The sequence below is a fragment of the Hippopotamus amphibius genome, chromosome 16 (genome assembly GCF_030028045.1).
Source record: "Hippopotamus amphibius kiboko isolate mHipAmp2 chromosome 16, mHipAmp2.hap2, whole genome shotgun sequence".
NCBI lineage: Eukaryota > Metazoa > Chordata > Mammalia > Artiodactyla > Hippopotamidae > Hippopotamus > Hippopotamus amphibius.
The window spans coordinates 59,244,153-59,261,275 of NC_080201.1; the positions used below are offsets into that span (position 1 = coordinate 59,244,153).

General features: G+C 56.3%; 1 protein-coding gene across 1 annotated transcript in view; it reads right to left on the reverse strand.

Moving 5' to 3' along the window:
• The window catches only part of SHANK1 (SH3 and multiple ankyrin repeat domains 1), a 42,993-nt gene that overhangs the window by 2,090 nt on the left and 23,780 nt on the right, over window positions 1-17,123 (reverse strand). Inside the window, exons 15-22 of the mRNA XM_057711949.1 lie at window positions 16,117-16,199; window positions 15,783-15,907; window positions 15,052-15,187; window positions 14,686-14,766; window positions 13,842-13,910; window positions 13,258-13,376; window positions 5,433-5,529; window positions 679-3,802 (exon numbers count right to left, since the gene is read on the reverse strand). Of these exons, the coding sequence (XP_057567932.1) occupies window positions 679-3,802; window positions 5,433-5,529; window positions 13,258-13,376; window positions 13,842-13,910; window positions 14,686-14,766; window positions 15,052-15,187; window positions 15,783-15,907; window positions 16,117-16,199 (3,834 nt within the window). The remainder of the gene's footprint in view (window positions 1-678; window positions 3,803-5,432; window positions 5,530-13,257; window positions 13,377-13,841; window positions 13,911-14,685; window positions 14,767-15,051; window positions 15,188-15,782; window positions 15,908-16,116; window positions 16,200-17,123) is intronic.

Sequence of the window (17,123 nt, forward strand, 5' to 3'; positions counted from 1 at the left end):
AAAGTCTCGAATGAACTTGAACTTTGCGGCAGTTTTCAACTAGCTAGCTGCTTTGGAAAACTTCTGCATCTTCCTGGATTTTTCATCTTTCCCAGTGAGCTTTTGTAAGAGACCCCTCCCCTTCTGCAACTCATGGTACAATAATGGCCTCAAAAGCCCTTTTAGATGAGTCCTGTGCTGTCCCCCTTCTACAGAGAGGTGGATTCCTTTGCCTAAAGTCACCCAGTTAGAAAGTGCAGGGCTGGAAGCAGGACCCAAAAATGCCTGGCTCCAGAACCACGCTTGTAACCTCTCTGCCCTAAAGCATCTTGTCTTGAGCCAGCACTGGGCTCAAGGGACTGGAAGATTTCAGGAATTGTCAGAACTGACAACCCACCAAGGAAACAGACATCGGTGAATTGTGCTCCAATATCCTTTGTTAATCACTCTTTTTGTTCATCATGGAATGTGGGTTGTCATGGTGATGGGAGACCACAGAAGCTACTGAGATAAAGGGAAAGTTAAAGGGTCTGGGAAAGCATGCTTCTTTGAGGGCAAACTTCTCCAAGCCAACCGGGTTTCTGTTTTTGTTCTACCACTTGCGACCCTGAAGGGACACAGCTATGCGGAAGATGGACTCTGGTACCCACAGCATCAGCCCCTCTGGCCTCCACTGCCAACCGCCAGCCCCCTGCTCACCTCTGCCGCTGCAGGGAGGATGTCCTCTCGGGGACGTAGCTGGCTCCCCCGTGGTGGCTGTCCCCGCTTCCCCCGCTGCCTCCCCGGGCCCAGGGCAGAGCGCCACCAGCTGCCGAGGAGCCCCCAAACTGCTGAAGCTTGGAGCTGAGTTCACTGATGATGCTGGCTTTTACTGTGGCCAAGGCTGAGGCCTGAGGCTGGGCTAAGGGCCCGGGCAGGGGCGGTGGCGGTGGGCCCGGGCCCTCCTCCCAGGGCAGCAGCTTCCGAGGCAGGGAGGAGGCAGATGGCAAGGGCACCGGTGGGCCTTCTGGCTCTACAGCCACTGGACCGCCGGCCACACCTGCCGTCGAGGGTCCTGAGCAAGCACTCAGGGCCAGCAGCCCATCGGTTCCAGCCCCTGTCACTGAGACAGTGGGGCTGGTGGGAGTGACAGGGTCTCGGAGTCCCCCACCGGGGCCAGGGCGCAGGCCTCCACTGGCCCCTAGCGCCCGGCCTCGGAGCTTAGAGGGAGTCATGAGCTGCGGGGGGTAAGGTGGGCCAGGAGTACCACTCCCCCCAAAGGCCTGGCCATCCAGATAGGCCACATACGTGTCCAGAAGCTCCGGCCCACTGGCCACACTGGCCACACTGGCCCCCCCGCCACCGACACCGCCCCCTGCGCTGCCCCCGCCTTCAGCAGACAGGCTGCTCAGCGTGGATGCGCTGCTGATGGTCTCCAGAGGGTGATCACTGCTGCTCCGACTGTCTACCTCCTCAATACCCGAATCCGTGCCAGGTGGAGGGTCTGGGCCTGGCTGTGGGGCAGGGGGAGCCGGGGCAGCTGGAGCTGGTGGGCCTGGGGGAGGGGGTTCCCCAGGGGCCGCGGGGGCCCCCTGGGTCAGCGTTGCCACCTCGCTGTCGTAGGAAGTCAGGCTGGATGCGGTGGAGTCCAGGGTGGGAGGCGCGGCGGCCGCGGCAGGGGGCGGCACAGGGGGTAACGGGGTGGTGGGGGTGGGCGGGTCCGGCAGCGGGTGGGGAGGCCCGGGCGTGAGGGGCGACTCCGGCTTCTCGAAGCTGTTGGAGAACTCCAGAGGCGGGGGCAGCGGCTCCACAAAGAGGAATTCGCCGTCTTCCACGTCCACCGAGGGGGCGGGGGGCGGCAGGACGAGCAGGGGGAGCCCGTTCTCTTCGCTGCCCCGCGGGGAGGTCGGCGAGGGGGGCACGGACCGGCGTGGGCTGGGCGGCGGGACCCCCGGCCCGTCCTCCGCGGGAGGCCCCCGTCCCCCCGCCCCACTGGCCCGGGGCTGGCAGTTCTCAAGGAACCGCACGTGGAGGGGCAGCCGCTCCGGCTCCTCCGGGGCTCCGGACCTCCAGGCCTTGCTCACCCCGGGGTGCGGGGCGGGGGGCTCGGGCCCCAGCTGCAGCAGGAGGGGCCCGACCCCGGGAGCCGTGGGGGGCAGGCGGTGCAGCAAGGAGCGTCGGGCAGCTGGCGGGCTGGCCGGGAGCGACTTCTCCTGGCTGCCCAGCCCTGCCCGGTAGCCCAGCTCCCGGCGGGCCGGGTCCGGCGGGGGCGCTCCCCAGAGACGCAGCACTGGCTCGTGGTGGGCGTGGGGCGAGTGGTGATGCGGGGTGGGCGGCGGCGCCTCGTAGCGGGGCGATGGGGGCCTCGGAGGGGGCTGGAGGGGCCCACCGCCCTCCGAGGACTCCTTCAGCGCCCGCTCTCGGGCAGCCAGGGCCAGCCCGAGCGGGGAGGCTGGGTCCAGGGCCTTGCCGGTCAGCGGGTGGACCAGGGGCCGCGGCGGCAGGAAGCTGGTGAAGGCGCTGCTGCCTCCGCTGCTCGCGTAGGCTCGGCTGCCCGCTCCGTAGCCCGCGTAGCCGCTGCTACTGCCGGCTCCTGCGGACTCCAGCCGGAGGTAGGGCTCGGCCGAAAACATGCCTTCGTCGATGGATTTGGAGTGGCGCAGCCGGGGGCCCGGGGGCGCCCCTGGGCCCAGCGAGCTGTCGCCGCCATCCTCGTCCCCGGCGTCGGTGGAGAGGAAGAGCGTGGACCGCCGGCGGGCTTCGTTCTGCCAGCCCCCTTCTCTCCGAGCCGCCCCCACCAGGGCCGCCCCGAACTGGCTGGTGAAATCGAGGGTGGCTGGGCCGCTGGGCGAGGCGGGCGTGGGCACGGGCGAGGGGGACGGCGGCACCGGCGACACGGCCGGCGCGGGGCTCTGCGCGGAGGAGCCGCCGCCGCCGCCCCCGCCGCCGCCGCCCGCGGTCTCGGGCTGGGTCGGGGGCTCCGCCTCGGTGCTGCTACCCTGACTGCTGCGGCCGCTGCTACTGGTGGATGGAGCCTTGATGATGATGGTGGGGATGGGGATGGAGTTCTTTTCCGACGGGGCGGCCGCGGCCGGAGGGGGCTGAGGGGACGCCGGAGACGCGGGCGAGGGGGCGGGCGGGAGGCCGCCGCCCTTCTGGGGCTCGCCTTCGACTTTGGTCTGCTTGACCAGCGGGCCCTTGCGCCCGCGGCCAGAACGGGCTGGCACGTACATGGCCGCGCTGGCCGCCCGAGGAGGCAGCTGGAAGTAGCGCAGGGCCGGGGCCTGGGAGGGGCCGCTTCCCCCGCCCGCGCTGCCGTGGTGCGACGGGGACAGGGCCCCCGGGGTCGGGCTGGGCCCGCCGCCCCGCCAGCCTCGCAGGCTGGGCTGGGGCCCCAGAGCCAATCGGGGTGGGGGGTCGTCGGGGGAGCCGCCCGTCTCCATCTCCGGGGGATGAGGGGGGTGGGCGTGGTGGTGGTGCGGCTGGGGGGGCGGAGCGTGATGGTGGTGGTGGTGGGGCGGGTGGTGATGGGCAGGCGGCAAGGGTCCGCTGTGGTATAAGCTCTTCTCACGGCCCCCTACACGCGTGTCAGGAGGGGAGGGCCCATCAAAGGATGATGGGGAAGAGGCGGGGTGGGGGCCACCTGAGCCGGGGTTGAAGGGCCCACCCCGGGGAGAGGGAGTGAGGCGGCCGGAGGAAGAAGGGGCTGGAGGTGTACTGTAGGGGGGCTCTGGTGGGGACGTGGTGGGCGGCGGGGGGATGTCCTCCGAACCAGGCACAGACAGGCTGCGGCTGAACTTCATGGCTGGGGGCGCTAGGTAGGGTCTATCATCTTCTGTTGCCCCTGGGAAGACACAGAGGATCCAGGAGCAGGGCGAGGGTGGGAGGGGATGGTCTCCCTGTTCCCCTATCCCATAGAACTACAATATTACAATAATAATAATAATAATAATAATAATAATAATAATATCTAGTAGATGTTAAGAACATGGATTAGTCTAGAGCTTCCCTAGCTGTGATAAACCCAAATCCACTTGATACAGTCATACAGGTTGTGCACTGCACAACAGCAAACAGCAGAAGGAGCAAGAGGGGTGGGGCGAAATTCAACCGAACTTCCTTCCCGGGCCAGGAGGGGGCGCCTTTTCTAATTTGCCCAAAGGCTCGGCATATGCTAGTGGTCACTTGGAGTAAGCAAAAGTGGCTTGAACCAGGAAGAGACACCGTGTTTATGTGCACAGTTATAGGTTTCTTTTCTTGTACATGCAGAAAAGAAATGTAATTAGCACATCAGATCTGTGATTTCACAGATAGAACTGCTTAGGATGAGGCTAATATTTAAAAGAGGGAGCCAATTTAGAGGTAAGCAATGTCAGGCAGATGTACAGGTAGCTGATACTAGGCAAATGACACACACTGGTGGACTGTGGACACTGAAGCCGGGGAAAAGCTAGATCCAAACAGCAAAACAACTTGGAGGAAACCGGACGAGTGAAGTCTTTTGCCTACTTATCAACTGCCAGGGCTCAGTCCTTGACTCTCTTTTCACCTCTGACTACTCTCTCTCCCTTGAGTATCTCAACTTCTTTCACTACTTCCCTGATGAAAACTCCCATGCTTGTCTTGGACCCAATCCTTGCCCCTGAGCTCCAAGCTCCTATATCCAAATGTTGCATCCACTTGGATGTCGCACTGGCATCCCAAACTCAGCAGGCCCCAAACTGAGCTCCTGATCTCCTCCCAAAATCTTCCCAAGCTGCTCTCTTAGCAAATGGCAGCTCAGTCCTACCTACCTCAGGACCTTTGCACTGGCTGTTCCTGCTGTATGGAATGCCTTACCTCCAGATATCCCCATGGCTCCCCACTTCACCTCCAGATTTCAGCTCAAACCTGCCCCCCAGAGCTCCCGACCACTCTCATTCTACTCTTTTTCTTTTTTTTTTCCATAGCACTTACCACAGTTTACATACTATATCATCTTATTTCTTATCCTTATAATCTGTTGTCTGTCTTCCCTGTCTGCTAGAAGGTAAGCTTCATGAGGACAGGACCCTTTAGTCTGTTTTGTTCCCTGACAAATCCCTGGTATATGGTAGTGCTCAGTAAACATCTGTAGAATGAATGAATGAATGGAGTCAGGTATAAGAGAGAATGAACCAGAGTCAGTGGTGGGGGCTTTGACTTACTGCATCCAGGCAGGGGCAATGATGTCCCCATTTTCTAGATGCAGAGCCCCCGGCCCAGAGATGTGAAGCCACCTGCCTCGGGTCACACAGCTGGGATGGACAAGGCCAGGATGCAAGCCCAGGTTTGCCCAGCAACAAAGCCTGAGCTCTTTACCCAACTTGATGGTCACATATGGAGGGAGTAAAAGAACATTCCCAGGCTCCCTTGTTTTCCCCATAAACTGTCACCCTCCCAGCCTTCCCTTTCCCTGCCAGAATCCCTTACATCCACGCTGGCAGGTGACATACCAATAGATTTTTGCCGAAGCATGAGCCCAGGTCCTGGAGGCAGGTAGGTAGGACGTTCATAACTTGGCTGGGAGCGGTGGTGGGGATCAAAGCTCGACTTTGGGTTGGCAGTTAGAGGAGGAGAGAGAAGAGAGAGCAGAGAAATATCAGTCAGGGCATGAAAATCCATGGATTCCCCCCACAGGCATCCTCCATTCCTTCCCCGGCCTCTGCAGGAAGGGAGAGGGGCGTGAAGGAGATGGGAGGGGAGTCTGCGGAAGGGAAAGGTTTCTGAGTCCTGACAGCAGCAGCGGGCAAAAAGAAAGGGAAAAAAGGCAGGTCATCAACTGAGCCTGTCCGCTCTGCTTCCCAAGCCGATCGCTAATCTGGGTACTTTTCTCCACTCCCGCTGTCACTGCCCAGGTCCAAGTTGCTGCTGTCACCCGCCTGGACGACTGCAGTAGCCTCTTCCCTTGTCTCCTGGCTGTCACCCCTGTCCTGCCACCCCTTTCTGGTCTGCTTTTCACACAAGAGTCAGAGGGATCTTTCAAAAAGAAATTCAGGTCATGCTTTTCCCCTGCTTAAAACCCTACAGTAGCATCTCACATCAGTTAGGAGGGGACCCAAGTTCCGAAGTCTGGTCTTCAAAGCTCCTTGCAGTAGACACTGCCTGTGTCCACCCAGATCTCCTTGGTGAGGATGCTGTGCCCATCCCCAGACACTATGAGTGTCCCCTGCCTGAAGCACTTGGCTGCCTCTTGCTCTGAAGAATCACCCTCCCCCAAAGGAGTCTGAGTGCCCAAGCTGTTGCATACTCCCACTTCTGGGAGCAGCCTGCAGCTAACCCACAGGAAGGTCTGAGGCGGGATTAACTTCATCCTGCAATTCACATTCCAGAGTTCCCCGAAGGATCAGGCTGAAGGCGAACTCCAGTGGGGACCAGGGGTGCTGACTTTCTCTGCAGCCCATCCTGTCTCCCCCACACCCTTACAGGTTTCCCCTTAGGAAATCATTGTCTCAAGCATCCTTATCTCAGGCTCTGATTCTACGAAACCCAACTTAAGACACTGTGTATGATCTAGCCCTTGCGTACATCTCCTACTCTGGTCCCACCACACCCACATTTTCTTGCTTCTCCAATGCCTCAAGATCCATTCCTGGTTTAGAACACTAGTACTGGATCTTCTCTCTGCAATGGTTTCCTCCTAATCATCAGAGATTCCTTTCCATCTTCCCATCCTCTGCTCAAATATCCCTCCCAGTCACTGCCTACTGCATTTCCCTGTTCTGTTTTCTTCACGCCACTTCTCTCCATCTGAAATGATCTGGTTTACTTGCTTACTGTCTGTCTCCCTGGCTAGAATGTCAGCTCCCTGAAGGCACCAGACATTATCCCAGGCACAGTGGGTACAGGGACAAGGGCCCACAATACTTTTAGGAGAAATGTTTTAATTTCGCTTCAAATGGGAAGGAAAAATAATTATAATGCAGCCTGGATAATATTCATCTTTGCATCAACACATCATTTTTCAACTTTTTTTTTTCAGGAAGGAGGGGATCATGAAGGCAAAAGTGCCAAAGGCCCACAGAAGTCATAATGCAGCCTACCTGAGGGTAGTGACTTCATCAGTCTTGTTCACTGCTAGGTTCCCAGTCCCCAGATAGGCCTGCTGTTCTATAACCTCCTGTCAAATGAACTAAGCATTGTCAGGCACTGCAGGGCTCTGACCGCCTTGCTTCTGCCAGGTGGCCCCATGCGTCTCCCTTCTGGGTCTCTGAGACCAGAAGTGCAGAGAAAGGAAACCCTCTTTGGATGGGCTCCCACTTTTGGGGTGTGACCCTCTCTGCCCTCACCGCCTCCACCATGCCCCCTCCTGCCCCCCTGCTCTAACCACTCCTAGTTCTCTGAATTCCCCGTGCTGTTTTTCATTTCCTAACCTCAGCATCTGCTGTTCCCTCTGCCTGGAAAATCCCTTCCTCACACTCTGCTTGGGGAAAATTCTTTGTCATCCTGGCCCCCACCCTGGCCTGGCCACCCCCTCCCTCTAGACCTGCACTGCCTAATCCAGTAGCCACTAGCCATTCAGATGTAAATTTCAACTAATTTGAATAAATTTAAATAAATCGAAATTGAAAATTCCCTTCCTCCATTACACTGGCCACATTTCAAGCGTTCAATTGTCACATGCGGCTGGTGGCTGCCCTATTGGGCAGTGCAGATGGAGAACATTTTCATCACCACAGAGAGCTTTATTGGACAGTGATGCTCTAGACTTCATAGAATGCACCTGTGCTACTCCTCTCACTGTTCTCACCCTGGATTGGGACTATTTCTGTGTTTGTGTCATTCATTCCTTCATTACACAGATATTTATGGAGCACCTGATCTATGCCAGGGACTGTTCTAGATGCTGCAGATGCAGCCATAAACAAAACAGACAAAAGTCCCTGCCCACATGAAAGACAGGCAGACCATAAACAAAATAAATTAGTAAAATACAACATGGGTCAGATGGAGGTAAGCAAGAGAAGAGAGGAAGATTATCATTTAAAATAGAGGGTATAACTTGAGCAAACTCCTGAAGGAAGGAGCCAGGCATGTATCCAGGAGAAGAGTATTCCAGGCAGAAGGAACAGCAACTGCAAGGGTCCTCAGGTGGGAGTGAGCCTGCTGTGTTGAAGAAATAGGAAGCCAGTTTGTTTGGAGTGGGTGAGCCAGGGGCTGAGGGTAGGAGATGACATCAGACAGGTGGTAGCAGGGTGATATTGGATGGGATCTGGTAGTTTTAGATGTCTCCTCCCTGGAAAGGCTTTCTTCCGTTACTCTGCATCATAACTTCCTCCACTTATCCCAGGTTAGAGTTATTATGATTATTTGCTTACTTGTTTATTGTCTGTCTCCCTGAGCACATAGCCTACCGACTACCCATAGTGTTGACCCACTCTACTCTTCTTTTTCGATAAGAAAACCCCAATCTTATTTGGCACCTATTGAGAGACTACATTTCCCAGTCTCCCTTGTGGCTAAGTGTGGTCATGGAACAAGGCTGGCCCAGATGCATAAGTGGAAGTGTTGTGTGTTACTTCTGGGAAGTCTCATTAGAGGGAAACTGAGAAGCAATGATGTGCCCTGCTTTGCACTTCTGCCTTTCCACTCTTCCTTGTTCTTGCTACCTGGAATGCTGGCGCAATAGCTGGAGCTCCAGGAGCCATTTTGGACTATGAGGTGACTTTGTGTCTAGGATGAGAAGGATGCTAGGTCTTCATGAACATGGAAGCTACCACACCTGCCTCAGATTCTTTACTCCAGACTTGTTCAACATGACAAAGATATAAGCATTTATCTTGTTCAAACCACTGTTATTTGGATGTTTCTCTTACATAGTGGAATCCAATTCTGCAAAATACCTCCAACTCCCTCTGTAAATGTAAATTCTCTAAGGAAAGTAACTTTGTTTGACTGGTTCCGTCCTATACTCCCAGGACTGAGCAGCAGGTCCAGCACACAGTAGGTGCTCAATAAATATTTGTAGAATGACGGACACTCTGACAAGATGGGGAGAGCCACTGATGATGTAACCCTAGTCCTGTTCCTCTGAGCAAGTGATGGGGAAGGATCACTGTCACAGAAAAAGAGTCAAAGTGACAGGGGAGGGGGCAGAATAATGGGAGAGGGGTTAGAGTGACAGAGGAAGAGTTCCGCTAACTGAAGAGGGAGAGGTGTCAGATTGGCACACTGGCAGAAGACCTTCTAAGTAGAAAAAGAGGGATCAAATAATGAGTTAGTTTGGCATAAGAGGGATCAGAATGGCAGAGGAGATGTCAGACTGACAGAAGAGCCATAATACCGTCTGAGGAGGCTAGGAGTGACTGCCTGAGGGGTGGACGACTTAAGGTGGGACAGGGTGACCTCCCTCAACAAACGGGGAGCATCCGCTCCCATACAGAGGGGGCAGCCAATCAGAGTGTGCCGCGTGAACGTGACGTCACCGGCTGCTGGGCAGACTCCGCCCCAGCGAGTTGACCAGAGGCCCCGCCCTCCCCTGTGCCACCTCGTGGGCAAGCTGTGGGTCTGGTGCCTCCATGGCAGAGTGTGCCCCTGTGCTGCGCACAGGCTAGAGGCTGAAGATGGGCTGGGAAATTCGCGTTAGGGAGCCAGCCCCTGAAAGGGGTGAAGGGGAAGAGATCAGAGCGGGAGGCACATGGAGAAATAGAGCTAAACAAAGACAGAGATGAAGAGACAGAGATAGAGATGGGGGTCCAGAGGTGCGGGGGAGGGACAGAAGGGGACATGAAACAGCGATGGGAAGAAAGAGGGACCCAGCAAGGCCGGGAGAAAAAGGCAGTCTTGAGAGGTCCTGCCATGGAGAAGGCCAGAGCTGCCCTAGGAGGGAAAAACATGCAGCCCAGAGGGCCAGACATGCCCCATGAGGGGAAGAGGCAGAGAATGCAACCAAGACGATATGGTAAAGATAACCAGAGAGAGAAACTGAGTCCAGAGACAGGCTGAAACCGGAACATGTACCACCTAGACCAAGATGTGGGGGACGGGGAGCAGGGGACCCTCAGAGGGGTGGTCAGTGATCAGGTAACAGGAACAGTAGCCAAGAAAACCAAAGTCACACAGAGGGGAGGACAGAGAGATGAACAGCAGAGCCCTAGAAGGAGGCAGAGCCCGAGAGGGACCTTGACCTACAGTGGATCTGCCTGGGGTCTGCACCCCCACTACTGGAGCAGTGGGTCCTCCCTGGCTCCTCCTAAGTTTTATGTAGAGGTGTGTCTTTCAGGGAGGGTTGAAATCTCTCCATTCTTAAGCTTTTAAACAGTGGCATCTTGCACAATCTTTTGCTCTGTCCACTGTGGTACAAGCCTGTTAAAAGGAGCCTGGGGGGCCACACTGAGCTTCCACACTACCTGCTTGCCCCCCTGGTTTAGGTGCACTCTCCAAGTGGGAGAGTGAAGAGGGGAGAGAAGCCAGAACAGATGGGAGATGGAGACACAGACGTGAACAAGACCACCCACCAAGAGAGGCATGGAGATGCAGGAAGGTCACGGAAGGGCCCCTGTGTTGACTCAAGGGAGGTGAGAAATTTCAGGATGGCTGGTGGGAAATGGGGGCAGAGATGGGGGAAGAGACAGCTTGCAACACAAGAGGGAGGGCTTGGGGGAGGCCCAGGGACAGGCTCCAGGAGGGAGAAGAAAAGGGGAAATGACCACTAGCCTCCAGAACCCAGAAGAAAGGGAGGCCCCATGAAGACCTCAGGTGTTTCATTTCTAGGAGATGGTGGTGGGCGGGCAGCTGGTTTTATTATTGGCCAGTGTCTGGGCCCATCTGGGAGTGTCTCTGGAGCCAGGATCTTGTCTGTCCTCTCACGGAGGTTCATGCAGGGAGGGGCTGTGCACCCTAGCAACCTGGCACTTGGTGGGTACTCCATGCATTTGTTGAATGAATGAAAATAGGACTTGCCCCAATCCGTTACCAGAGACTCCATACTGAGCCTGGAACGTTGTTGTGGGGTCTCTGGGGGACATTTGGGGGTCACAGTGGGGTCTCCAGTTTGTTATTTTATGGCCCTGGGGGGCTCACCATCTCTTGAGAGACTCTGTGCTAGAAGCTGATCTCGTTCAGTCCTCCTAAGAACCACCAAGATTGGCTTTAGCCCTATTTTACAGAACAGGAAACTGTGGCACAGAGAAATTAAAAAGCATTACAAGTAAGTGACATAGTAAGCCAAGTGACACAGTAAGTTAGAGGCAGTCAGGCTTTGAAAGGAGGTTTGCCTAGCTCTACTGCCTATGTGCTATTCTTTCTTTTCTTGGGGGGACAGGTCTTTGTTTTTTTCTTGAAGTACGGTTGATTTACAGCATTGTGTTAGTTTCATGTGTACAGCAAAGGGATTCAATTATACATATATTTCAGGTTCTTTTCCATTATAGGTTATTATGAGATATTGAATATAGTTCCCTGTGCTACACAGTAGGTCCTTGTTGTTTATCTCTTTTATATACAATAGTGTGTATCTGTTAATCCCCAAATCTGGATTTATCCCTTCCCCCTACCTATGTACTTTTGATTCTTATACTGACCCTGGGGGGAGGTGGGCATGGAAGATGACCCTAACAGGCCCAGAGATTTCAAATTCCTTGAGAAACCAAGGACAGGTGTGAAGTGACGACCTCCTACACGCAGGACCCTCTGCCATGCCCTGAGAAGTGGCCAAGGACCCTCTGCCTCTAAATCTGAAAGAAATTCTAGGAGTCTGGAGACAAAATCTGCCACCTGCATTTGGCTCTTGTAAAAGTACTAGGCCTTGTAGAGTAGGTGGTTGAGCCCTTATAAAGGCTGTGTATAGATTTAAGGGGGTGCCTGCATACTTGCATGGGGGAAAAACTTCTACATTTTTATTTTCATTACTCTCCAACTAAAACACAACATTTCCTCAGTTAAGGATGTAGGCAACAGATCAAGCCAGTCTTAGCAAAACCTGTGACTGTATCCGCAACAGAAATCACAGGTGTTTCCATATCCTTCATTGCAGAGGCTGTAGATTTTTCTAAATAGTGTTTATGTTTCTTAGGACTTTGAAATTAGAGGTGTCAAGAGCCACCAGATGCATGCTACCATTTTCAAGAAAAGGCATTGACATTACTATATCACAAATTTTGCTTTCAAAAAATATTCTGATAACTGTATTTCAGTGTAACTGGCTTCTTTTGTTAGGTATTTTATTTTATTTTATATTTTCTTTTTCTTTTCTTTTTGGTTCAAGGGGCCTGTAACCTAACTTCATTCACTCACAGGCACTGAACTCTTTGCTGAAGCTGCCCTCCTGAGGCTACACCCTTCCATCGTCATGCCCCATGGTTACGTACGTGACCTTTATGGATGACGTATTTTATTTCACGCATTTATAAGCATTATTCTGAGGACTATGCCAGCCTGCCAAGGGGTCCATGGTCCTCCCAAAGCCAAAGCACCCAGTTTTAGAGTCAATGGCCCCTTGGCCACCAGGTAGTGGGAGTGGCCTATAAAAAGGGGGGTCAGAGGGCGGGATCAGAGGGCAAGGACTGAGCAGAGAAGGATGTGTAAGAGAGAGGCCAAGTGTGACCCCTGGAGGGTGGTGGGGGGTCACCGACAGGGCTGGTGGAGGATGTGTCCCCGTGAAGGGGCACGGCCCAGTGAGGAGGGCAGCCAGGGAGGGACCAGCAGGTTCCCACCAGAAGAGCCAAGGCCGTAGCTGGACCACGGATCCAGCTGCCTGACTGCCTAGGGTTGAAATCCGGCTCCCTCTCTGAGCCTCAGTTTCCCTTCTGTACCACAACCGAGCGTAGCTCACAGGATGATTCTAAGGAGTGAAGGAGATAATCCGCGTAAAAACAGTATCAGAAATGTGATCAGCACCCACTATAGGTTAGCAGGCAGAGCGGAGACAGAGATGATAATTAATGTTTTAATAACTACCACTTGTGGAGCACCTATTATTATGTGCTGGGCCTGTGCCAGGGAGCGCCATCCAGCACATCGGTTTACCTTCCCTGATGCCCTTGAGGTGGGACGGAGATGGACAGAAAGAGGTGGGCAAGAGAGCACATGAAGAGTCGGTATGGAGAGCGGAAGGAGGTGAGGGAGATGGAATTTGGGAGGATAACAAGGAGGAAGAGGATGGGCAGAGTGGGGACAAAGGAGGGGACCCCCAAGAAGCGCAGGGCCCCTCAGGACGGGCATTAAACACGGGGGAGTCAGGAAGCGTTTGCAAGGAGAAGGGTAAAGGCTCCAAGTTGCCCTGTGCATCCCTCAAGCTTTCTTCCCTCCAAGGCCCCCAGTCCCCCAGATCAGGCTGCCTACCTCAGTGGCAAAGAAGCCTTTGGGTCTGTGTTTGCCCAGCGACGCGAGGCCACCAGGCCCAGGACTCTCACTTGCACTGATGGTCTGCTGAGCTGCCGCCAAAATTTCATCTAGTTTGTCTAGGGGGAGGCAGAAGAGGGACGGAGACACAGAGAAATGAAGTTTGCTTTGGCCTGGCGCAGAGATAGAGCTGCCAGGAGCACATTCAACGTCTTGTATGCACCAGAAAAGGGCACCCCTATCTCCCCCGCCCCTACGCGGTGGCCCGACGGCGCTGCTTGGAGACACAATCTCCAGCCCCGGCAGGTAGGACTCAGCGATGGGAAGGGGTGAGGGCGGTGAATAGGACAGCCATCGTGTGAGGGAGGGTGGAGGGGAGGCAGAAGGTAGTGGCGAGAGGCTCAAAACAGAGGTGGGAGCTCAGACTTGATGGCTGGGGCCACGTTGGGGTGTGAAGGTGATCAGTTCTGAGGTGGCTGGAGGGGACAATGGCGTGGAGAGAGAGGGAGCGGATGCGGCACCCCAGGGGGTGTGGGGGGTCGGGGGCCCTGGGCAGTCCGGGGAGCAGGGCTGGGCCATCTTACTGAGAGCCATCTGATACACGGTCCGCTTTTTCTCCATGCTGGGCACCGGCGCCGGCGGCTGCTCGTACTCTGTGGGCAAAGGATGCGGATGAAGCCCAGGGGCGCCCCCGGGGGTGCGGGGCGGAGCGGGCGTGGCCGGCGGGCGTGGCCGGCGGGCGTGCGCAAGCGCGAGTGGGGCAGTGAGGGGCCGGGAGCGGGGAGGGGCGAGTCCGCCGGCGGGATCGGGACGGGGGCCCTCCCGCCAGTCCTGTGCCCACTCACCACTCTTCTTCTTCCAGGGGGAGACTAGCCCGGGGGAGAGGCAGTAGAGGAGCCAAGAGTTAGGACTTCAGGGGGAGGCGAGGGGCCCCCTTTCTGGAACGCCCGCCTCCCTCAGGGCCCTGGGGTGGGGGCGGTCAGCTAGCTGCCTGATCCGCCCCGGCAGGGGAAACAGGACCCCCCAGGTCCACTCGGCCCTGTCTGGAGCGAGGGGCTCGCCTTCCTTTCTGTTAGTGGGAGTGAGGGGAGCTGGTGGAGGGAGAGATGCAGAATGGGGGTGGGGTTGAGGTGGGACGGATGGAGAGGGGCTAGAAAGGAAACAGGGACCCGCAGAGAGGAACGTACAGACGCCGAGAGAGACCCCGACAGAGAAACAGATGTAAGAGGACAAAGGAAAGTCGACTCTCAGACGCCCTTTCCCAGCGACACACACGCAGGCCAGAGAGTCTGACCCATGGACTGGGGGACAGAATGAGGACGAGGACCCCTGGTCACTAACAACACTAACAAACTCAAGGGATGGTCCGGCCTCCCTCTGCCCCTCTCCCTCCGCAGCACCTGGACCCCAGCAGCCCTGCAGGCTCACCCATCTCCTCCAGCTCTGAGGTCATAGACTTGGAACGCAGGGAGATGGCTGGGGGCGGAAGTCGCTTAGCCTGCTGGGGTGCTGAAAAAATGACAGTGGGGTCAGGCATCAGTCCCGTGGAAAGAAACCCCACGATCTCCCCGCGCCTCTCCCACTGCGATGCTCCCAGAGCTCAGAGAAGAGAGGCCAAGAGCATGCGCAGCCCTCGCTCAGTCCCTCTCCTGAGTGTCACGAACAAGCAGCCTTGGGGAAGGGAAGGCCACTGGTGGTGGTGGGGGGGACCGTTTGGCCATTAGGGCTTCTGAGGATCTTAGTCTAGTAGTGTGGGGGGCCCGGGCCTGGCCACACAAGCGGGGAGAGGAGCACCTTTCTTATGAACAGCCTCATCCATGTCCGGGTGCCTGGTGACCATCACCACCTTGACCATCAGCGTGTTGCCCCCTTGGCGGATCATGTTCACCACCTGCCGGTGGCCGACCTTCACCACATTCTGCCCGTTCACCTGTGGCACAGACACCCGCAAAGCACAGCCAGTAGGTGAGGGGAGGGATGCTTTCCACCTCAGAGTCCCCATCGAAGTGGCCTCCTCCTGCTTTGCGCTGTCTGCGGCACTGTGTTCGCTCTTCTCTCCCTCTGACCCACCTCTGCCCTACAAGCCCCCACCTCTCCATTCCTGTAACTCTTCTGGCCTCAAGGTTGGGGAAGGGGCTGGGCCCACCCTATGTGCCTCTCTCTCCCTCCTTGCCCTCAGCATTGTGTAAGAGTGTGTATGTGTGTGTGTGTGTGTGTGTGTGTGTGTGTGTGTCTGCGCATGCGCGCATGTTGCGGGACAGCTCTGTCATCTTCTGAGATGCTCCAGAAAGGCTTTCAGATGGAATCACTGAAGAAACAGAGGCTGGGGGGGGGGGGGGGGGGGGCGGTGCTGGGAAACTTGGTGCCAAAGGAGAATCTGGATTTGGGCAGCTGCATCCTGGCATAGATGACTAGGTGTCTGGGGATTTGTTGCTGGGGTCCCAAGGGAGAGAGCTGTGTCTGTGGAAGGTGGGTCAGAGGCTGGGTCTTTGGTGAGGCCCTTAGGGCTGGCGGCCGGCACTCACCTCGATGAGAAAGTCTCCCATTCGCAGTCCAGCTCGCCATGCCACGCCACCCTCGTCCACCGACTCCAGATACTGCAGCGCCGGGAAGGCCGGGGTGGGGGTGAATTCCTCGATGGGGGTCTGCGCTGCAGATGGGGAGGAGCCGGCGGGGTCGGAGGGGAGGGGGTGGAGAGGCCGAGCAGGGGATGGGGCTCAGACCCAAGTCACGGAGGCCTCACCGTAGCTGAGGGACCAGCACTCCGGGGTGGGGTGGTGGGTGGGCTGGGGTCCCTTCCCCATCCGTCCCCCTGGGTCAGAGAGCCCTTCTCCCGTCCCCTACCCGGCCGGCACTCACCCTTGGCCCCCCGGAGCACGAACCCAAACCCCTCACTGTCCTTCTTCTGCAGCAGAACTGTCTTCTCCTTGATGATGTAATCGCTGGCAGGGAGGGTGGGGGAGGGGCAGGGGTGGGGCGGGTGGAAAAGGGATCATGAGACACAGAGCCCATGCCCCACCAGCCACCTGGTGACCTGAGCCCAAGCTCCAGCACCACTCATCCCGCCTCCTAGGAGCTTCCTCACCCACTCCATGTGCGTATGCTCACAGCAGCCCTGACAGGCCTCCCCCTCAGAGCCCGGAGTGCTTGCTCTCCCACTCACTCTTTCCTCATTCATCCATCGATGCACCCATCCACCCATCCATTCAGCAACCAGTGTGAGGGATGGAGAGCTAAACCGCCAGATCACCAGACAGCCTGGCTGCAGCCCCTGCTAGCCACTTCCTGTCTGTGACCTTGAGCCCACGACTTTAACCTCTGGGGCCTCGGTTGCCTCATCTGTAACGGGGGACAATAACAGGGCCCACCTGACGGGGTCGCTGTGGAAGTTCCGTATAAATAGTAGATATAGTATTCAGCACAGTGCTGGGTACGGAGCACATGCGCAGTAGAATTCTTTCGCTGTCTTTTGTCGTCTTTTGGTCTAGAGGACACGTGTACTTGGATGATACTTCCCCCAACTCCTTGACTATATATATGCTACAGTAACACCTCCCCAAGTCCCTAAGCAGATTGTAACATTGCTTATTCAGCACTGTTCAATATGGTGGCCATGAGCTGCCTGTGTCTATTTATATGCAAATTAATTAAAAATGAAAAATGAAAAACCCAGTTCCTCAGTCTCATTAGCCACGTTTCCACGTGTCCGGCAGCCACAAGAGACTGGTGGCTACCACGCTGGACAGCACAGATACAGAACGTCTCCATCGCTGCAGAAAATTCTAGCGGACAGTGCTAACATCTATTCCCTGGTATATCTCAAGTGTGTCTCCTGCATGCAGTCTGTAGATTCTAGCAAAATGCAA